The sequence below is a fragment of the Carettochelys insculpta genome, chromosome 1 (genome assembly GCF_033958435.1).
Source record: "Carettochelys insculpta isolate YL-2023 chromosome 1, ASM3395843v1, whole genome shotgun sequence".
Lineage (NCBI taxonomy): Eukaryota > Metazoa > Chordata > Testudines > Carettochelyidae > Carettochelys > Carettochelys insculpta.
The window spans coordinates 150,952,960-150,972,276 of record NC_134137.1 but is presented as its reverse complement, the minus strand read 5'-3'; the positions used below and the strand labels follow the sequence as shown (position 1 = coordinate 150,972,276).

The 19,317-nt window shown below is 45.2% G+C and overlaps 1 protein-coding gene across 3 annotated transcripts in view; it reads right to left on the bottom strand.

Annotated features, from left to right (window-relative positions):
* The window catches only part of NHS (NHS actin remodeling regulator), a 381,037-nt gene extending 362,602 nt beyond the window's left edge, over positions 1-18,435 (bottom strand). For all 3 annotated transcript variants that reach the window (XM_074993741.1, XM_074993746.1, XM_074993755.1), the window contains exon 1: positions 17,876-18,435. In XM_074993741.1, the coding sequence (XP_074849842.1) occupies positions 17,876-18,251 (376 nt within the window). In that variant the 5' untranslated portion in view covers positions 18,252-18,435. The remainder of the gene's footprint in view (positions 1-17,875) is intronic.
* Between the last annotated feature and the right edge of the window lie 882 nt (positions 18,436-19,317).

Sequence of the window (19,317 nt, the reverse complement as noted above, 5' to 3'; positions counted from 1 at the left end):
AAGAACGTGCACGTTATTACTTTGGGCATCTGTGGGCTCTTTCTGACTGACGTTAAAAGAGGGCCATAAAGAGTTGCTAAAAAGTGCACCATTAGCACTCAGCAGCCAGAGAGTATACAGCAGACATTTATTAAACTTCTCAGCGCTCTTTTTTAATTAAACCAAGTCCCACGGCATAATCTCATATCTACCCAACTGTAATTAATCAGGACATGTAGCCTGTAATATAAGGCAGCATTACAGCTCACTCTTTCACCACAAATCCAGCTCCTGGAAAAGTGGAAGCTGCAGATGTCATTGTAACTAAAGTTTTCTCTTTGAAGGACAACATGCAGGAGCTCTCAGTACTCATGACCCTTATTTGTTTAGGGAAGCAAAGGGGAAATGTCAACTGCATGTGCTGATGATATTTTTTGGCCTGATAGGACTTCATGGTATTGAAAGCAGTGGTCCATTAAAGAGAGAATGTTTTAACATTGCCCTGTAATACCTCAATCCTGCAAAGTGCTAGTCACTTGCAGACCATACTTAAGTGTGTATCTGATCAAGTGGCTCTTTTTCCATGAAAACTTAAGTTCCAATCAATCTCTGAAGCTGGGTCTACACTACAAAGTTCTGTCTACAGAAGTCACTGTTGACAGCTATTTCCAGACAGAACCTCTCTCTGCAGAACATGTCCACAGCTGATACAGCTTTCCCTGTCAATGCCCTCTGTCAACAGAGAGCAACCAGACTGCCCAGCCCTCTGTCAACAGAACTGCCAAATGGAAGCTCGTCAAACAGGGCTGCCAGGTTAACTGGAAGCCCTGCCTGCAGCCCTGTCTGTCAACAAGAGGGCCCCCAGGAGAGTCTACACTATTTTTCTGTCTATGGAATTTGTCATAAGAGGCGCTATGCCTCAAACGTTCGAGACAGAACTCTGCTGGGAAAAAGGTTGTGTTCTGTCAACAGATTCTTGACATAATGCATTTGTAGTGTGGGCACTCCCTAGTTCTGACGACAGAAGGCTTCTTCTGTAGACAAAACTTTGTAGTGTAGACACAGCTTTAGTTTATAAGGCACCAAAAGACTTCTCGCCATTTATATATATTAGGTATTTATGTGCCATCCATCACCTTAATATCAGAGCGTCCCACAATGTCATCTGTATTTCTTCTCCCAACACCCAGTGAGGTAGGGAAGTGTTGGCATCCCCATGTCATAGAAGACAAAATGAGACAGAGGGAAACTAAGGCACTGTCCACATTTAAAAGGTCTGGTACAGCTATGTTGGCAAACCCTCCTAGCATAAGCACAGCTTACTCCAGCAAAACAGCCCATCTCCCAGTCAAGGTTATACTTGTGCTCTGAGCAAAAAAAGCTATACCATGTTAAGTGACTTTCTAGCAAGTATAACAGCATCTCTGCTGTTGCTTGTGCTGGCATTGCTAAGACAGGTTTCAAACAAACCTCACCAACATAGCTATACCAGCAGAACTGAGAGAGTGAACCATGCCCTAAGTCTGAGTCGTGCCCAAGGTCATATTGAAAGCCTCTAGCAGAGCAGGGAACTGAAAACAGGTCTTTCTAATTCTAAGCACTAGACTAGCACCTTTCCTCCCCAGCCCCTGTTCTAGAGCTGAATGTACTCAGCATTCCTGGGAAGCAGCCACTGCCTTGCAGGGTTTGGGCCTCAGGTTTGCACCTGAAGGTTGCACTTACTGGTGGCAATTTGGGCTGCAAACTAGCAGCTTTCCACCTTTTCTGTTAAAACATTGTAAGTCCTTGGCCTGAATGGAAATAACTCTATGGTGTTTCCAGTTGTAATCTATCTGTGTCAGAATGAGGCAGGCTTCAACCAGTGCATGAGATGAGATGAACAATCTAATTTTACAACAGATCAGAAAGCATACCTTTGGGACAAGAGTTTGGGAATCATAACCTCTGTGTTTACGCAGTTCCTGTGAAATTCACCCCTTGCAATAAGGGCCACACACTTAAGTCTCTCTTGAATTTTCATTTGAAAGCTTAAGTGGGACTTGGGCCAATAAAAAGACCAGGCAGAACTCAAGTGCTGACTTTCATCCTTAATTAGCGATGCAATATCTAGTGCCAACCACCAGCATGTACTGTAGAAAGAGAATCTCACTCACAGTGAGATTCCATGGATCGGAACATTTCTGGAATTAGCAATATAGGCACGGGGCCAAATTTCAACCTGGCATAATCTACTGAAGTTAATGGAATTATCTCAGGAAGGAAAGTTGACCACCATTCGCAACTTTCTCAAAACTATGCATACACGCTATATCCCAGCTCAACATTATACTGAATATTTGTGCCCCTTATCCCAGTACAGAGGGCTAAACTTTGTTTCAAAGCAAAATTACTCAGCGCCCAAGAGAACAATGATCTTCTTGTGATCCAGCTACATAGAGATAAGTGCCACTCTCAAATCAGGCCTTTGGAAAGCACAAGGCAAAAGACTGTAGCATCTTTGTGCTGTTAAACTACCTGCAGCATAACTTCTAGAACCAATGCCAAGAGGCCATTCACTTCCTGTTCTCCACCCACACCATTCCTTCCCTACAAGCCTTCGTCCTCCCCATTCCCCAAAAGAATCCTTTCAAAGAATCAACAGCCCAGAAGAAAGGCACCATGCAATGCCAACAAGTGATTCTCACTGGATCCAGCCACGCTCCAAAAGGCAAGAGGACTTTAAGGATGCAGCCAATGAAAAAGCATCATCAGCTCCTCCAAATCTAAGGAACTGCATTAATAACAATGAACGCAACCTGGCTAGTGCCAACAGTGCAACCTAGCAGAAAGGAGATATGTTATCTACAGAAATGGCACTAAAGTACCTTCCCAGGACAGAACTTGGTACCTTGGGCTCCCACCTTGCAGTGCATATGCTGCCTGGTCTGCGACAGGCTGTCTGGGCAGCACTGTGCTATGCTCCACTTCTGCGGGATGTGGGCAAGATCCAGGGGCTGGCTTGAAAAGAGAAGGGAAATGGCTGTTTGTATTTAGAGAAGAGAGTGGGCTCCCACCTCGTTATATGAGATTTTATTCAACTCCTGCTAAAGTTAACGAGCAGCACACACGTAGAGAGAGATTCATGCCCACAGCTGAAGACATTCTTAAGTATTTTTAATTCTAAATCATCAAAAAAAAATGTAGTCTGAAGAAAAGATTGAGATAGCACAATCAGCCTGTCTGTGCACTGAAATCCTGACCAAACCCTCAGCCACATAAACTCAAGCCTTCAATACTGCTACATGTTTGTGATATGCACTCCATCACTCAGCCCTAGGCATTTGTCCATCTGGCCTATGCCACTGAAATCAAGCTGCTACAAAAGAATATATCACAGGCAAATAGCAAGAGGGGCCAGAAGGTATCCCTACCTATAGCTCTAGAGACGACAAACCTATGGAACTACCTCCACACACAGTGTTACCGTGCCATAGCTCCACTGTTGCAGCTGAGCCACTGTCGTGCTTTAGTGAAGACAATACTGCACCAATGGGGGTAATTAATCCACCGCCCTGAGAGAATGCAGCTACGTCAACAGTAGAAACTCTCATGTCAACATAGCGATGGCTACATGGAACACTAGGAAAGTGTAACTATATCACTCAGGAATGTCAGTTTCTCACACCCTGGTTACGTCTACACTAGCACACTACGTCGAAGTAGCCTATTTCGACGTAAGAACATCGAAATAGGCTACTTCGATGCGTATCGTCTACACGTCCTCCAGGGCTGGTGCCGTCGACATTCAACATCGAAGTAGCAATGGAGAATGTCGAAAGGAGCTGCCCTGGAAGGAAATGCAGAGCGTCCACACACACAAGTGCTCCCCATCAAAATAAGGGGACAGCAAAGCCCCAAGCCACTCCCTTAAAGGGCCCCTCCCAGACACAATTGGCCTGCACAGCTCGAGAGCCACAGAGCCGACAACCGGTTGCAGACCCTGTGAACGCAGCATGGACCTCCAGCTGTAGCTGCAGCAGCAGCAGCAGCCAGAAGCCCTGGGCTAAGGGCTGCTGCACGCGGTGACCATAGAGCCCCACAGGGGCTGGACAGAGCATCGCTCAACCCCTCAGCTGATGACCGCCATGGAGGACCCTGCTATTTCAAAGTAGCAGGATGTGGATCATCTACACACACCCTAGTTCGACGGTGAACGTCAAAGTAGGGCACTATTCCCACCTTCGGATGGGAATAGCAATTTCAATGTCTCGCCGCCTAACGTCGATTTCAATGTCGAAATAGCACACGGCACGTGTAGATGCGACGCGTGCTATTTTGACGTTGTGCTGGCTACTTCAAAGTAGCCAGCTAGTGTAGACGCACCCCCTGAGCAACACAGTGATGCTGTGGTGCAGACCTGCTCAGGTTTGACTCTATTTACAAAGCAACAAACTAACGCTCAGATTTGTCTGCAGTTCTGAAGATAACCTGCCATCAGTGAATCTCAGAACTATGCCATTGACTTTTATCGGTTTACATAAAACTCATCTCTCCCTTTCACTGGGCAATTAAGCTCACAAGGTAGCTGGCACTGCGAGTTCACTGGGCGAGGTGTTCAACTTCCAAGGTTAACTTGCTCTTTATTTCATTTTCAGTCAGTTGCTGAGGTATAATTTGGGAAGAATACTCAGTGGAGAGGTGCCTAAATTAACACATCCAAACTATAAGCACAATGAAAAATCACTAGCCCCGGTCCCCAAACAAGAAGCCTGACTGTTTTTTGTCCGAGATCATCCACTGCATCCAGTAAGAGAGATTCCTCAACATCAGTGTCAACTCAGCATATTTAGGTCAGCCTCAACTGCAGCATGTCAGTGAGGATACTCAAGTGTGGATATTGTTCACCTTTTACATTTCACAACAGTCTTCTTCAGCTCTCCTCAAACACACACACCCAGATTTATCTGTGGCTTTGAGATCTAAAAGAAACTCATTACCATGCTAGACCAGAAATGATCCACAGCACTATCTTCATCCTTTTTAGTCTGCACCATAGCTACAGTGCTACCAACTGGCGCCATTTTACTGCACGTAGTAGACGGACTATGCCCTGGAATTTCCCAGTACAACACAAGTGCGGTTGGTTTGCATCCACGCATCAATCCGCAGGATCATATTTATTCTAAAGCTTTGCCACTGTCAGTCCTTGATTCACTTTAAAAAACCTGTTTCCATTTTCTTGGAGAAAAGCAAAACAAATATCGTAGAGCAAATGAGCGATCTTAAAAAGCCGGGCTGAGACACCACATTGTGCCAAACTCTGACCATTTGATGAAGCAGGTTGTAATTTTAAAAATTACACACACTAATCTCTGCTTTGTTTGGACAGTGGGACTTACACTGTACCTTGGCATTTGTGTTTGCGAAAGTTGCTGCAGGTATGGCTGTGATAAAAATTCATCTTCTCATGTACTTGCTAAGTTCAATATGATCAAGGTTTTGAGTCCTTTAGTCGTTGTCCTCTGCCCATAAAAATTTCCTCCTTACTTACTTTCCTACACAGCATGTGTACGTGCACATACACACAGAACAGGTGGCTCTGCACTGGGCTAGTCTATCTCAACAATTGAAAAGAGGGTTCAACAGATAATCAGATAATGAAGCAGCAATAGGACCACATGTACCAAGATGTCTCACATCCCAGTAATGCAACTGCCAAACTAATCCCTTCATCAAATCATGTTTACTGTCACCCAGGGATTAGGCTCCAAGAAAAATCACTAAGAGTTGCAACATTGTATAGCTCCCTCTCATATTTCATTTAACCAATTTCCTTTTTATTGTGAGCTAAGGCAGCTGGGGAACAGCCAGACAAATGATTATTGCTAATGAACATTCATAATGTGCATTAAATTACACCTGGATTACTACAGACATGAATATAATCCACATTTACACCTATCAGCGGTAGCTGCAATATATTCATTAATTTATGGGCCCAACATTCTTCCTTACTCACAAAGCCCCCATATGCCTGAATTCCCACAGGTTACATGCAAGGGGAGTGACCATGCAGGGGGTCTTCCACATCCCTGATGGCTTCAAACACCGTGATATAGTGTAAGCCACTGGAGCTGTGTTTGTGCCAGCATCTGAGAAAGCAGCTTCCCAGCAGTGGATTGCTGTGGGGCAGATGGGGAAGAGCATGCAAATTTCATCTCCTGCAACCTCAAGTAAAACTGACTTATAAAGAATTCAGGGTTATCCTCAGCTTTGGGAGTTCAAATGCAAACTCCCTAGGGCTATGTCTGCACTAACAAGTTCTTTTGCATGATTTTTCAGAAGAAGGGGGCTTTCTCGAAAGATCCCACAAAGCCTCTACCCACAAAAAACACTCTTTCAAAAGTTAATTTCGAAAAATGAAAGTGCTTTTCCACTACCATTACAGGAAGAGAGCCCCCTTTTGAAAGCTTCTTTCGAAAGAAAATGTGTAGACACTCCTCAGGGCCCTTCTTTTGGGAGAGCAGTCCTCATGGCACTGGATTTTTCGATCCCTGGCCCATTGTTTTGAAAGATCAAGGGCTGCGTGGACGCTCTCTTCTGAAAGAGCAGGTCACTCTTTTGATCTGCTTTTTTTTGTGTGTACGCACTTTTTTGAAAGATTTCTGTAGTGTAAATGTAGCCCCTGCATGCGGAGTATCAAATCCCCTGGAAATCTAGTGGTTCACCCAAGAGGTGCACTCTTTCCTCAGAAGCTTTATGCTTGGTCTAAGAAGTGATTGAACATGCTTCTCCTGTCCTTTCTGCTGCACTTAGCACTTCACCAGGAACCACTGTCCACTAGGGAAGGAATCTGTTTATGATGAGACTTACCTCTCCCCTTCCTTTGGGTCAGATAAACAGCCCTGGGAGGAACATAGAAGAGAATTCGATTATAGCCTTGTGTTTGGACTCAATCTTCTTTTCTGAGCCCTGCACAGACACAAAAGCTTGCGGGGAGGGATAGCTCAGTGGTTTGAGCATTAGCCTGCTAAACCCAGCATTGTGAGCTCAGTCCTTAAAGAGGCCACTTAGGGAACTGCAGCAAACAGATTAAAAAAAGAAATCTGTCAGGGATGGTGCTTGGTCCTGCACCTCCCAAGGTTCATTCCAGCTCTGTGAGAGGTATATACACAGCTGATTCATATATCCAGTCTATGGGTAGCTGCAGATTTTCAGACTTTGGATCCTCAGCCATCCACAATCTGGAAACATAGTCTGTGGCTATAAACTAGATGACAGCAGATGTGTCGGGTTCTACTGATTGCATGTCTCTCCCCCAGCCTCACAGAGCATCTATGATTCATAGCAAAACAATTTTGCTTAAAATAAAAAAGCAAGTTATCTGATTTTACCAAATGCTGAGAACAGATAAACACAAATATTAGATTACAAAAATGTTGCTGCTCATGCTCACTTTTAAAATGGTGCTTTACTTTTATTGCTGGATTACCTCACTTTTATTATCAGCAAACTTTAGCCCGCTGCAATCTTACTATAGCGGCTGCAATCATATTATGCATCATATGCTACAGCCTCAGAAAACACAACACAGAAATAAATAAAGATACAAAATAGAAGTAAGTAAAAGAGGGATCCATACAGAAAGCCCACTTTTTGCATTTGGAGCAACTCAAGCTCTGAGCATACCACACAGCTGGCCAAAATGGTGCATCTATTTCCTACTTGGTAGAGCAATAGCCTGAACCTACTATTGCTGAGCATCTACATGCTGCAGGACTGGGCTCTCAAACTTAAAGCTACTTCTTCTAAACATTCACAAGCTAAACAATAACTTTTAGAGAGGGAGGAAGGGAGAGAGAAAGAACTGGCAACTTATGACTATTTTTAAGATCACACACAACCTCATGCTTATTGGTCTTAATCATAAGCACATGTTGACAGGACAGCTTCTCAGAACTTTCCCAGTCTCGTACTCCAAGTGGCTAAAGTTCAAAGTCCGACTGTCCCTCCAGTTGAAGGCAAAAACAAAACCTCAGCAGTTTTGTAAGAATTACAGTGATCCTACTGTACATTTAAAAAGTCACTCTGTGCTGAGAAAAACACGGCAGATACATTCAGTGTTCATTGAATTTACTAGAGTTCCAAGTGTACCACTCCTATTGTAATTATAAACAGCTTTTTCATGAGATTTCAATTCTTACTTGCTTTCCCCCACTCTTAAAAAAAGGGTTTATGGAAGAAGAGAGCAGGGAGGAAGGAGAAGACTCTGAGATTTATAAAAGAATTGTCAAATATATAGATACTGCAGTTTAAGTTAAAATATGGTGGGAGTATATCTACCAAAATATCCATCCTAAAAACATGCCAGCTGTTCAAATAGGTAGTGCATTAGAAGCAGTTAGATGTAATGAGAACATAAACTAAAGTCCTTGGGGAGATATTTCAAATGCAGCAGTATACACTGCATACTATCTTTTATTTCAATCATGCTATAAACCCTGCCTTTTTGAACAGTTATCTCTTCTTGCAGTTACTTACATACTGGTACATAAATTAAAAATCTAGAAGCAATTAGGAATGAAGCTAAGACTCTTTTGATGCTAACACATCAAAAGAAGGAAAGAAATTCCCTCTCTGCCCCCAAAGCACACTCAGTAACACAGCAAAAGTTCCCCTCTTCCAGACTAATTGCTGAAGTCGCTGAAACAGAGATTCTGATGTCAAACTGATTATATGGTGATTCAGATCACTCACAAGCACAGGTTTTTGAAAAGCCCAGTTATCTGACTCAGAAGACCCCACAAATGTGCCCTTATGCTGTAAAATACAGCCTCACAAGCTGCTCATATCTCCTCCACTTCAGGCACCAAAACATTGCCATTTAAGATCAATGGGCACCGTGAGGTGGCGGTCCTTCAAATTATAGAAGATATAAAGAATATTTGACAGGAGTCCAGGGGATGAGATAACAACTGGGGACCACGCCTTGGAGCTATAAGCACTGGAGACCCCCAGAGTAGCAAGAAACATTCGAGAAATACAGAAATTCCACAATGCAGTTGGAGAATCATCCTCATCTGGGGGATTGTTTCCACATAATTCACATCTTTCTTCATCTAGCTCATCTTCATAAAGGTCTACGTTTCTTTTCACCTTGTTCTCCCATGTGCAGTCTCACCTTTAAAAGGAGCAGAAGAGAGGCAGAGCAGCCCTTTCTAGCTACAAAGCAGCGGCTTACCCTCACTGCACAGTAACTTTGCTTGGAGGGCAACAAATATGTGCCAATGAGCCTAGAACAACTTTCACTCAGAAACTCCTTCACACATTCGCCGAGTCCTAATGGAGTATGGAGAACAGCAATAAGTTTAATTACTCTTACGTACACCAGCAAAAGATGAGACGGAGACTAACTAAATGCTAGCATCAACCAAGTTGCTCCACTTCACTACATTTGCACCATTCAAAGTTGTCTTATCAGCTGAGGGCTGTGCCCTGCACTGAGCAAACAATTAGAAAGAAACTCTCCTAGAGAATGCATTCACACTACCTTTGTTCTGGCAAGTAAATAACTGGGCTAGGTTGGCACTGTTTGGCTGCTAAACCACAAGCTGGATGGGATGAGGTTGGGGCCATAGGAGTTCTACACAGGTGGCAATTCCTGAGGATTTTCTGCTTGTCACAGTCAGTGTATTTCCGCAGTGCTGGAGAAAGCTAGGCCAGAGCAGTGCCTGCATAAACAGGGCCTTTCAAACAGGCTGCACTCTCCTATACCGACTTTCTGTTCCTGGCCAGCTTGGAGGGCAGGAGCGAAGCCCCAGCTGAGCAGCAGCAATGCCCAGAAAAAATCTTTTCTGGTCCTTGCACTTAGGACAGCAGCTTTTGGCTGGCTCACACATGGGGAGCGTGGTAAAGAGTAGCTTCCTGTGTCCTCTCCTCATCCTTGTACCATGACAGGATGATACGCCAGCCATAATATGATCCTTATTTCTCTGGGCCATAAAACAGGCAAATCTATGAAAGAAAAAAAGCTATGTTTTGTAGAGTCAGAGAAGCATTTGACTAGCACCGTTGCGTTTGACATCACTGTTTGCTTCCAATAATTCCTTACCTCAGCTGAAGAACATTTCAGAACTAACCAACGGGGTCTGGAAACACACCAGGTTCTTCCTCTTCTCTCGGCCAGAAATCAAACTCTTACCTTTCCTGCGTGGAAAGAGATAGCTAATTGACTCTTGCCACTGAGAGTTTGAGGAACCACAGTCCCTTTCACCTCCACTTCCCCCTAAACAATCTATTTTAAAAATGAACCTTACCAGAAGGGAGAAAGGAGGTATAATGAAGAAAGAGATTTAAAAAGGACACAGACACAGAGCTTTACCCACATTCCTAAACTATACAATAGATACCAGCTGCAGGTTATGTGAAAATATGTACTCATGTTATCAGATCAGATCCTCATTTGGTATACATCACATGTGTATCTAAGTCTTCTAACACCAGTTTTATGTATATGTAACTCTTCTGACCTTAATGGAGTTATCCTAGTTATGCTAGCTGCGAATCTCATTCAATACCTCTAATTAACACTAGAGGCCCAGTTGCAGCTTTGCTTGCAAGCAAAGTTGGGCTGGAAGAAAGTTCTAGACAAAAACTTGTAACACACATTCAAAGTGTTTGGGCCCAGCCCCACACCGACTGCGGGAAGGGGCTAGGGCTGGGGCTGGCACAGTGGGGTGGGGCTCTGCCAGGGGGCTGGGCTGGGCCAGCCCCGTGCTGTCCAGGGGAGGGGCTGGGGCTGAAGCTGGCATGGTGTGGGGGGGGGGGCGTTGGGGGAGTGGGCTGAACCCCACCCTGGCTGGGGGAGGGGATGGGCAGGCCCAGTGTGGAGCGTGAGGGAAACATGGTAGAACCTTGCCCAAACAGACAGACAGTGGAACACAGCAAAAGTAATATATATGTTATAAGGCCTGTTCTCCTCCCATACCAGTGTAAGCCAGAAGTAGCCCCATCATTTCCATTCAAGTCTATGAAGTTACCCAGACATATGACTGATGTGAGATGAGAATCCAGCTCCTAATATTTGAATACAAATAATTTGTAATACAAATTAAATATTTTAATACATATTAAATTCTCTTTTCTGCAAGGTTCTTCAATTAGCCATAAAATCCCAAAACAGGCATATATCTATGTTGTGTAAGAGTTACTGAATTTTCTCAGTTAAAGTGCTCGAGTAATATCCAAGCACCATTGAAGACAATGAGAGATTTTCCCACTTACTTCAGTGGGGTCCTGAATTTTATTCCTTTTTATTTTAGGGACAGATTATAGTATATGACACAATGTCAGTCAAGGTGGCAACCACAGATTCCAAAGCATTAGGTCACTGCAGAAGTCCACCTGTAAGAGTCGTTGGTAGGAGTTTCTACACATCGCTTAAAATAGATGAAAAAAAAGCCTTCCACCTGACTCCTCATATTCTTCTCTATTTCAGAAACTAAGTTTCATCATTAATCTGTAAACAGAGACAACTAGTTTCCTCTTTTCAATGGCTGTGTTTAGTCTAATTTATTGTAAGGCACAGAAACTCTTAGCCCATGTTTCTTCTCTTCCATTTATTATTGTTTCAACAGCAGCAAAAAGCAAACAAACCAACCAACTTTTCCGTTCTCCAGATCCCACAGTCCCTGCTCATTTGACATCAGCCCTCCAATCCTATAATAAGCAAACCAGTGAGAGAAGTCTTCTGCTTTCCCACACTACAAGAGAAATCAACTGAAATGCATATGTTGGATCATGTAGTATTAACTGGAGAACTACACTCAAGAGTGCCATAGAGAAAAGTCTTCTAAAAAAGTGGTGGGTGATAAAAAGACAGAAATCTTGCACATTTCCAGAAAGACAAAGACCAGTGCTCTGTCATTCCCTGTTTGTGTTAGAGAAAGACATACTGGAGGCACTGATTATCAGGTCCAATACACAATTTTTCTTTCCATGGTTTTCTGCGGGCCCCAGTTCCTAGTTCAGGGATTTAAATGTACAAAATTAAATGTTAAAAAAAGTCGCTGAGGCTCTGTTATATATCACATACCTTTGATTGCAACAATGTGTTTCTCCTAAAACACATAAAACAAAACATAATACCCTCCATTCAGATGTTTCAAGTCTGTCTTGAATTCAGAATAGCACTGGTATACAGAATTAAGGAAAGCTGAAAATCTCTTCTTTACGATAGCTTTTGGTATTGGAACTGGACAGAGGATGGTCATCCAATATTCTTTATCTCCTGTCATGTCTCAGCACAAGAAGAGCCTAGATTGGAGCTGCAGCCTAACGACATTCATTTGTCTCAATCTCACAAAAGCAAAGTACTGCTATTATTTATTGCTTTTTAATGGTTTAAAAGGAGACACCCAAGGTTATTTTAAAGTAAAACACACCCTTAAAGAGGCCTGGGTTTTTTGATCAAGCAACCCATAACTAAAGCTTTCTGGGACAACTTCATTTAGGGGATTTTTTTTTAAAGATTCCATTTCAGCAGTAATTGGGGGACTTCAACATCATAAAATGAAGAGACACTATCATTTTCAGTACAGATCCAATTAAAAAAATTATTAAAAATATGGTGGTGATGTGCAGGAAGGTGCACAAAGATCTTCATTATGGATTAGTTTCCTGCAGTGTTGGAAACACATACCTGGCAGTATTCAACTAACCTATGGGAAAAGAGTGAAACTGACAAAAAGCAAAAGTGAAACTAACCAGTCAATTTTCAGTGACCAAGACAAGTTAACTGCAATAAGTAAGTGTACAGAATAAATGACAGAGTAAATTTGCAGGTAAAGAATTTAAGATATTTTTATCTTGATACTGTCCCTTTAAAGGAAAAAAAATGCAAAGTAGCGAAACTTCTTATAGCACTCTGGAGCTGCTCCCAGGAACTTGTGAAAAATATAGTAACACGCAGTGTTCCTCCTCCCTTGGTAACCACAGCACTGAACTTGGATATGTAGCAAAATGTGGGAGGAAAAAGTGAGGAAATACTCTTGCGGATTAAACTTTGAAAGGGTATTCATCTTCAATAAGATATTTATGCTTTTTTTTCAAAAAAATAAAAATTCAGCACTTATGGAATTCTTAGAGCTCACAGGACTTTAAACCTCCCACTGCCTATTCAAAGCTGGTTACTTATAAACCTTCCCTGGCCAGTAGAGTGGCCTACATAATCAACTTCTGGAAAACTAAAGTTTTCATTTAAAAAGGGTTACACTTGTAGCCCTTGTGCTTATGAAGAAATGGTTCCAGATAGGAAGAGATGCCTTGCTGCTTTCCTACATTGCTGCTTTTTCTGCAGTCACAGCTTATTCTTCTAGCTTTTTCAATAGGCAACACTGTAAAACTACTAAGATTCTTGGCAGTTTCATTCTACTATTCAGAAGGAAGGAATAATAAACAATAGTGAGACCATCAGGGTCATGTCACTAATACCTTGCATTTTCTTCAGAAATCTTTAGCGGCAGCAATTTATATTTATGTTTAAACTGAGAGTAAGAGAAAGGTAGAGAATAATCGACTTAGGTGTGGCAGGGAAGGAAAAGAGAAAGCTCTTTCTTGTCTTCAACCGTTAGGGAGGGATAGGATTCAAGTTTCTTAGACCTGCTACTAACTAGAGACTTACACGAAAGCTGGAAAGTTAACTAGGATCCAAGAACTTGACCATGATAGGAATCCTAGTAGTGAAGTGGGGGTGTTTGAATATGGGATTGAAGGAAAGGACAATCATTCCCCTTCACCTAGACGACGCCCTTCTGCCAACGTTGGAAGTATATTCCTCTAGCTGACAAGTATATTACTCTAGCTGGGTAAATTTCCCAATCCCCATTTTGAAGCAGAAGTGAGAGGAAAATTACAGATGTACAGCAGAAAAGCTCAAGCTAAATTTATTTAAAAAACAAAACAAAAAAACAGTCCTGAAGTCTTTATTAGTCAGATAACAATGACCCTGAGACAAAAAGTCAAAGCCCAAAGAAGACTGCAGAACCGTGGTGATATATTATTATAAAAGCAAACTAAGTGCCACTTCCAATACAGTCCTTTAAGTTTTCTTCTGTGACTTTCTTATGATCCCTACTATTATATTTAATTTCAATAATTGTAAATCTTTAAGTTGAAAAATGTAAAATGTATTACTTATATTATATAATACATATATCCCAAAGTTGATTATTTTCTCTCTCTATATATATATATATTCAAAATGTAAAGTGTATTGCTTTCTAGAATATTTATATACATTATTATTATACACCAGTTTTAGAAACTTTTTCCTGTTCTTTACAATACCATTCTTTATTTTTTTTCCTCAAAAGTGATAACCTGACTTAACAATATGTTGGGTTAAATGAATACCTCAAATAAATTATTGACTTCAAAAGGAATACTTCAGAGGTGGATTGGAGCACTAGCTAGATGATTTATAAAAAAAAAATCTTATCAACTGGCAAGTTCATTAGGAAAGAGAAAAAGGCTCTGAAACTTTGCCACTCAATGTTTTGAGCACCTCTACTAACAGCCAAATAACTGGACGGTATTATTCTCAAATCAGTGTGCTGCAATTAGCGATGTTGTTACACCAACGGTTTGTAGAGTAGCAAGACTTTTAAACATAAGTCTTTTAAAAGTGTGTTGAATCTGCAATTCTAATACCATATTGCACAGCATACCCTGATATGCTAGTAGTGGACCAAATTCAACCTTGGTATTACTCCATTGATTTCAATGGAGTTGAGCAAAAATCCTCCATTCAGATCAGTGAAATAATATTCAGGATGAGTTTGATCTGCCATGTTTAAAAATAAATCACATATGTTTTTGCCAATAGAACTATGAATGAGGAAGGGTTCATGGATCGAATGGACTGGACATGCTATCTTCAGGCACTGCATGATGGGATATGCGCTTTAATGCAGTGATGGGCAACCTAGGCACCCCCCTCTACGTTTTTGAATTGCCTTGGGTCACCAAGTCTTCCTGACTTGTCAAAATGGGCCCCCATCTGGAAAAGGCTGGGAACTGCTCCACTACATGGATGAGAACCAGTAGAATTTGGCAACCCTGTGCATGGATAATGGTAAACAAATGCAGGCCTCATGTGGAACCCCAATGGGTTGCATGCAGTTCTCAAGGTGGAGGTTGCCCACCACTGCTTTAATGTGCAAGGTGGAATAGTCTGTGAACCATTTGCTAAATCTACAAGGGTGTGAAAGATAGATACGTGACACTAGTACATTGAATGCTTAGAGGTGGTATGCAGGTGTGAGTAGCCGTGTCAATGGTGTATAGAACATATGAAATGTAGGACCATTTTTCCTGGGCTCTTCCAGAAGGGCATTCACAAGACCTAATCACTGGGGGGAAGCTACAGCTTCACTATCCAGATCTGGGAGTGTGTGCATGGGAAGGTGGGGAGAGAGAATCAGCAATGTCTTTTCCCTCCAAAAAAGCTGAATTTTTAGCTCCTGAAAAAGGCACATTCCACTTTTATCAACACTTGACAAGTCTAGACATTCTAATGAAGATCATGGAGTTATACTAATGTAAGATCAGTGTGTCATACAGTGATTTGCATACATAGTACATAAATGCAATCCACGGGGGAGAGACCACCACAAAATATACCCAGCAAGGGCTAGATTCAGCTCTCATATGAATGTAACACCAGCATAATTTCTCTGATCTCTGTCTAGTTACTTTGGATTTATACTATTATAAATAAGAGCAGAATATTGACCAAAAAGGATTAGTTTCCTCACTCAGTCCCCTCCTTTCATCACCCAAACCTCTTTCCCACCACATATTTCCAATCAAAGTAAAAAACTGAACAAAAGCCCCCACTCCAGTTTCACATTACTACCCGCTCTGAAACACAAACCTTCCACTCATCACCTCAGGCCAGATCCTCAGCAGGTGTATAAGAGCACAAATCCACTGAAGTCAGTCTGGTGCTACGCTGATTTACTCCATCTGAACCTCTCATCTTAAATATCTGTTTTTAACATCTAGGACGTGCTTCTGTTCAACATCACTGTAAAAAGTTCATGGACTCACAGGGGGTTAAATTCCTACTTTACACAGGTATAAGTGAGAGGAAAAAATGGACAATGAATGTTCAAATGTCATGCTCACTTCTGAACATCTATTTAAAAGAATGGGCATGTTTCAGCCTCATTTAGCCTGTGTGCAGCTGAAATAACTTCACTGCACTTGGTTGAGCTACTCTGGATTCATACTGGAGTAACAGAGCAAAATCTTTCCTGGTGTTTCTCTCTGGGCATCACTCTTCTACCATTGGCAAGAGAAGAAAGGGACTCAAAATATTTTACTATGTTATTTCAAAGTTTGAGTCAGACATCTCACCTAAGAAAAATACATATTCACAAGTATTTGGGAAGTGTAAGCATCACTGGGAGCCTGAAAAACGTTCTTAACGTAAGCCATATTCTGCAGCTATTAACAGCTATTAGAAGTACAGAACCTGTCACTGCTTTTGACTGGAGAGAAAGCAGGACGACAGCATTCATTGCTCACAACAACAGTCCAACAGTGCCTGGATCACAATAGATTTTTTTTTCCAGGAAACCCCAGCATTGCTATTCAAAACAAAAGCCACTGCTCAAACTTCATGCCTTCGTGGCCTTGAAAACTGACTACCAGCTTATCATTTATATTATTTCTACTGAAGACCCTGGAATTTGAAGCAGGACGTCAATAATAGTCTTAAGGAAAGGGGAAACTGGCACTGACAGAGGAGGGAACAAATGAAGGCTGGGGTTGGAAAAGTATCAGAGATTCCTGGGGGAAAAAAATCCCATGGGAATCCTGGTATAAATCCTGCAGCATCTCTTCGGTCATAAGCATGGCCATACCGGGCCGGGCCAAACCAATCATCCATCTAGCCCAATATCCTGGTGTCTAACAGTGGCCAATTCCAGACGTTTCAGAGGGACTGATCAGAACATGGCAATTATCAAGTGATCCATCCCGGTGGGGCGGTCCCGCATGAGGCAGTGGCACACAGAGAATGGAGTTGTCCCCCTGATCCTCCTCATGATCACTGATGGTCCCAGACCTCAGGAACTCCTTCTCTTTGCACCCAGTTTTGGCCTTCACAACCCCTGCTGTGAAACCCTTCGCTGGCTATGCAGTCCCAGAAACCCTAGTGAGGCAGCTCCTTATGTAAGTCAGAAACCACTGACATCATCTTTCTTGCTACTGAGATGGGCTGGTGCGCCCCGCAACACACTGATCCGCAGCGGACTGTGCGGCGACTCCCTGGGAAGCCGCCTCTGTGCCACAGAAGCACACCCAGGGAGCCCCTGGCACCCGACCCAAGTCACCCAGTTTCAGCCCTTGTGCGCTCAGCGAGCCCCTTCCCCGGCCCCCGCACCCCGTAGCCCTCCCCCCCAGGAGATCTCCTAGTGGGGGCCCTGAGCCGCCCTGCCGAGGGAAAGGTAACGCTGAGCCCCACAGCCAAGCGGCCGGGCTTGTTCAGCGCCCCCAGTTCCCCCGGGCGCGGCGGGGACGGGACCCGGAGAGGCGATGAGCGGCTCAGCCGCACCTCCCCGGGCTGGAAGGCAGCGGCGCGCCGGAGCCGAAGGGATACGACTCGCCCCGGGGTCCCTCCAGCTTCACACCCAAGTCACACCCCGCAGCGCGGCTGGGGGCTCGTCCGGCGGCGGGCGCCTGTGAAGCCGCGGTGAGAGTGGAGGAGAAGCGGGCGCCCCCGCTCAGCGACTCAGCCCCGGCTCGGTTCCGGAGAGCAGCAACTTTTCTTGCCCGGCAGCGCCCATCTGCTGCCGCCGGCTTCGCCTCCGGGCGCCCCCACACCCCCGGCCCGGCCCCGCGGGCTACTCACGCACTGCCTCCTGCTTGGGGTCCAGGCTGCGCAACACCCCCTGCACCCCGCCGATCTTGCCCTGCAGCGCCCGCACCCGGCGCTGGGCCAGCTGCAGCTCCGCCTCGATCTCCTGGAAGAGGGTGCAGGCGTGCCGGGCCACGTCGGACAGCTGCCGGAGGATCCGGGCCAGGGCCCCGTTACTGACCGAACAGAGATCCAGCATCGTCAGCGCCGCCGCAGCCTCTGCGGGCACCGGCCCGGCAGCAGCCTCCTCCGGCGCGGGCTGCGCCGCGTCCCGGCGCTCGGAGCCGCCCCAACTCTCCTCCAGCAGCGAGACGGCCGGCTGCTGGCGGCACAGCCGCTGGGGCTCCACGATTCGCTTGGCGAAGGGCATTGCCGCTGCCCTCCGGGGCCGGCCGGCCGCACACACGCTCCCGGCCCCGCACGCCGGGCTGCTGCGCTCCGCGAGTCCGCTGTCACCAGCTAGCGGCCGGCCTCGCCCGCCCGCGCCTCCCCCATGCTGCGCGCCCCGGGCCGCCGCCTCCGCCTGCCCGCGGCTCCCTGCGCTGGGAAGTCACCGGCGCCCAGCCCCGCTCTCCCCTCGGCTGAGCATCAGCCGCCGGGCGGCGAGCTCCCCTCCTCGCTCGCACACGGCGCCGGGCAGCCCGAGGAGGGGCGGAAAACCCGGCGACAGGATCCGCCGGCGGGAGGAGGAGGGACGAGGTGGAGAAGAGAGCTGGCCCCGCTCCGCCAAGGGGAGGCGCTGCAGGCGCCGCCAAGGGGAGGAAGGGGCGGGGGTTCCCGTGGTGGGGGAAGCCGGGCGGGGAGCGGCTTCCTGCTGGGCTGCAGGTCTGTAAACAACCCATGTGTGCGGGGAGGGCGGGAGAGCTCCTGAGGTCCACACAGGTGCTGGAGCGGGGGGGCGGCTCCCCCTGACTGGGAGTGCCGCCCACGAGAGATCGGGGTGGCAGCTGGTTCAAGGACTCTCAGCCCTGCGCCATACACGTTGTTCCTGCCCGGAAGGTCTGCCAAGGCCGAAAGCTGCCTGAGGCATCACTGAAAAACACCCTCTGGCGACCCCTTTGCTGCTGGGGCCCCTTTCAAATGGACCTAACAGAGGCCCCAGGGGTGCTTGCTGGTGGGCGTGGTGAGGGAAATCGGAGTGGGTTGTGTATCTCCCAGCTGCTGCAGCCTGTAACCTAGGTCCGGGAGCTCATTGCACAGTGGGAACCCTTCTAGGGTTGTCAGATTTTTGGAAAATGTGTGTGGGACAGGCAGCCCCATCCGTGGGATCCCCAGCCAGGGCTGCCTGTCCCACATAAGATTTCCAAAAACAAACCGCAGGATCTCTGGTCGGGGAGCCCCAGATTTCAATCGCCAGCTCTGTGGGACATTTTTGTGTCATTGCGGTAAGCGGCACTGCTGACTGAAATCCAGGACAGTCCCGCAGATAACAGGAT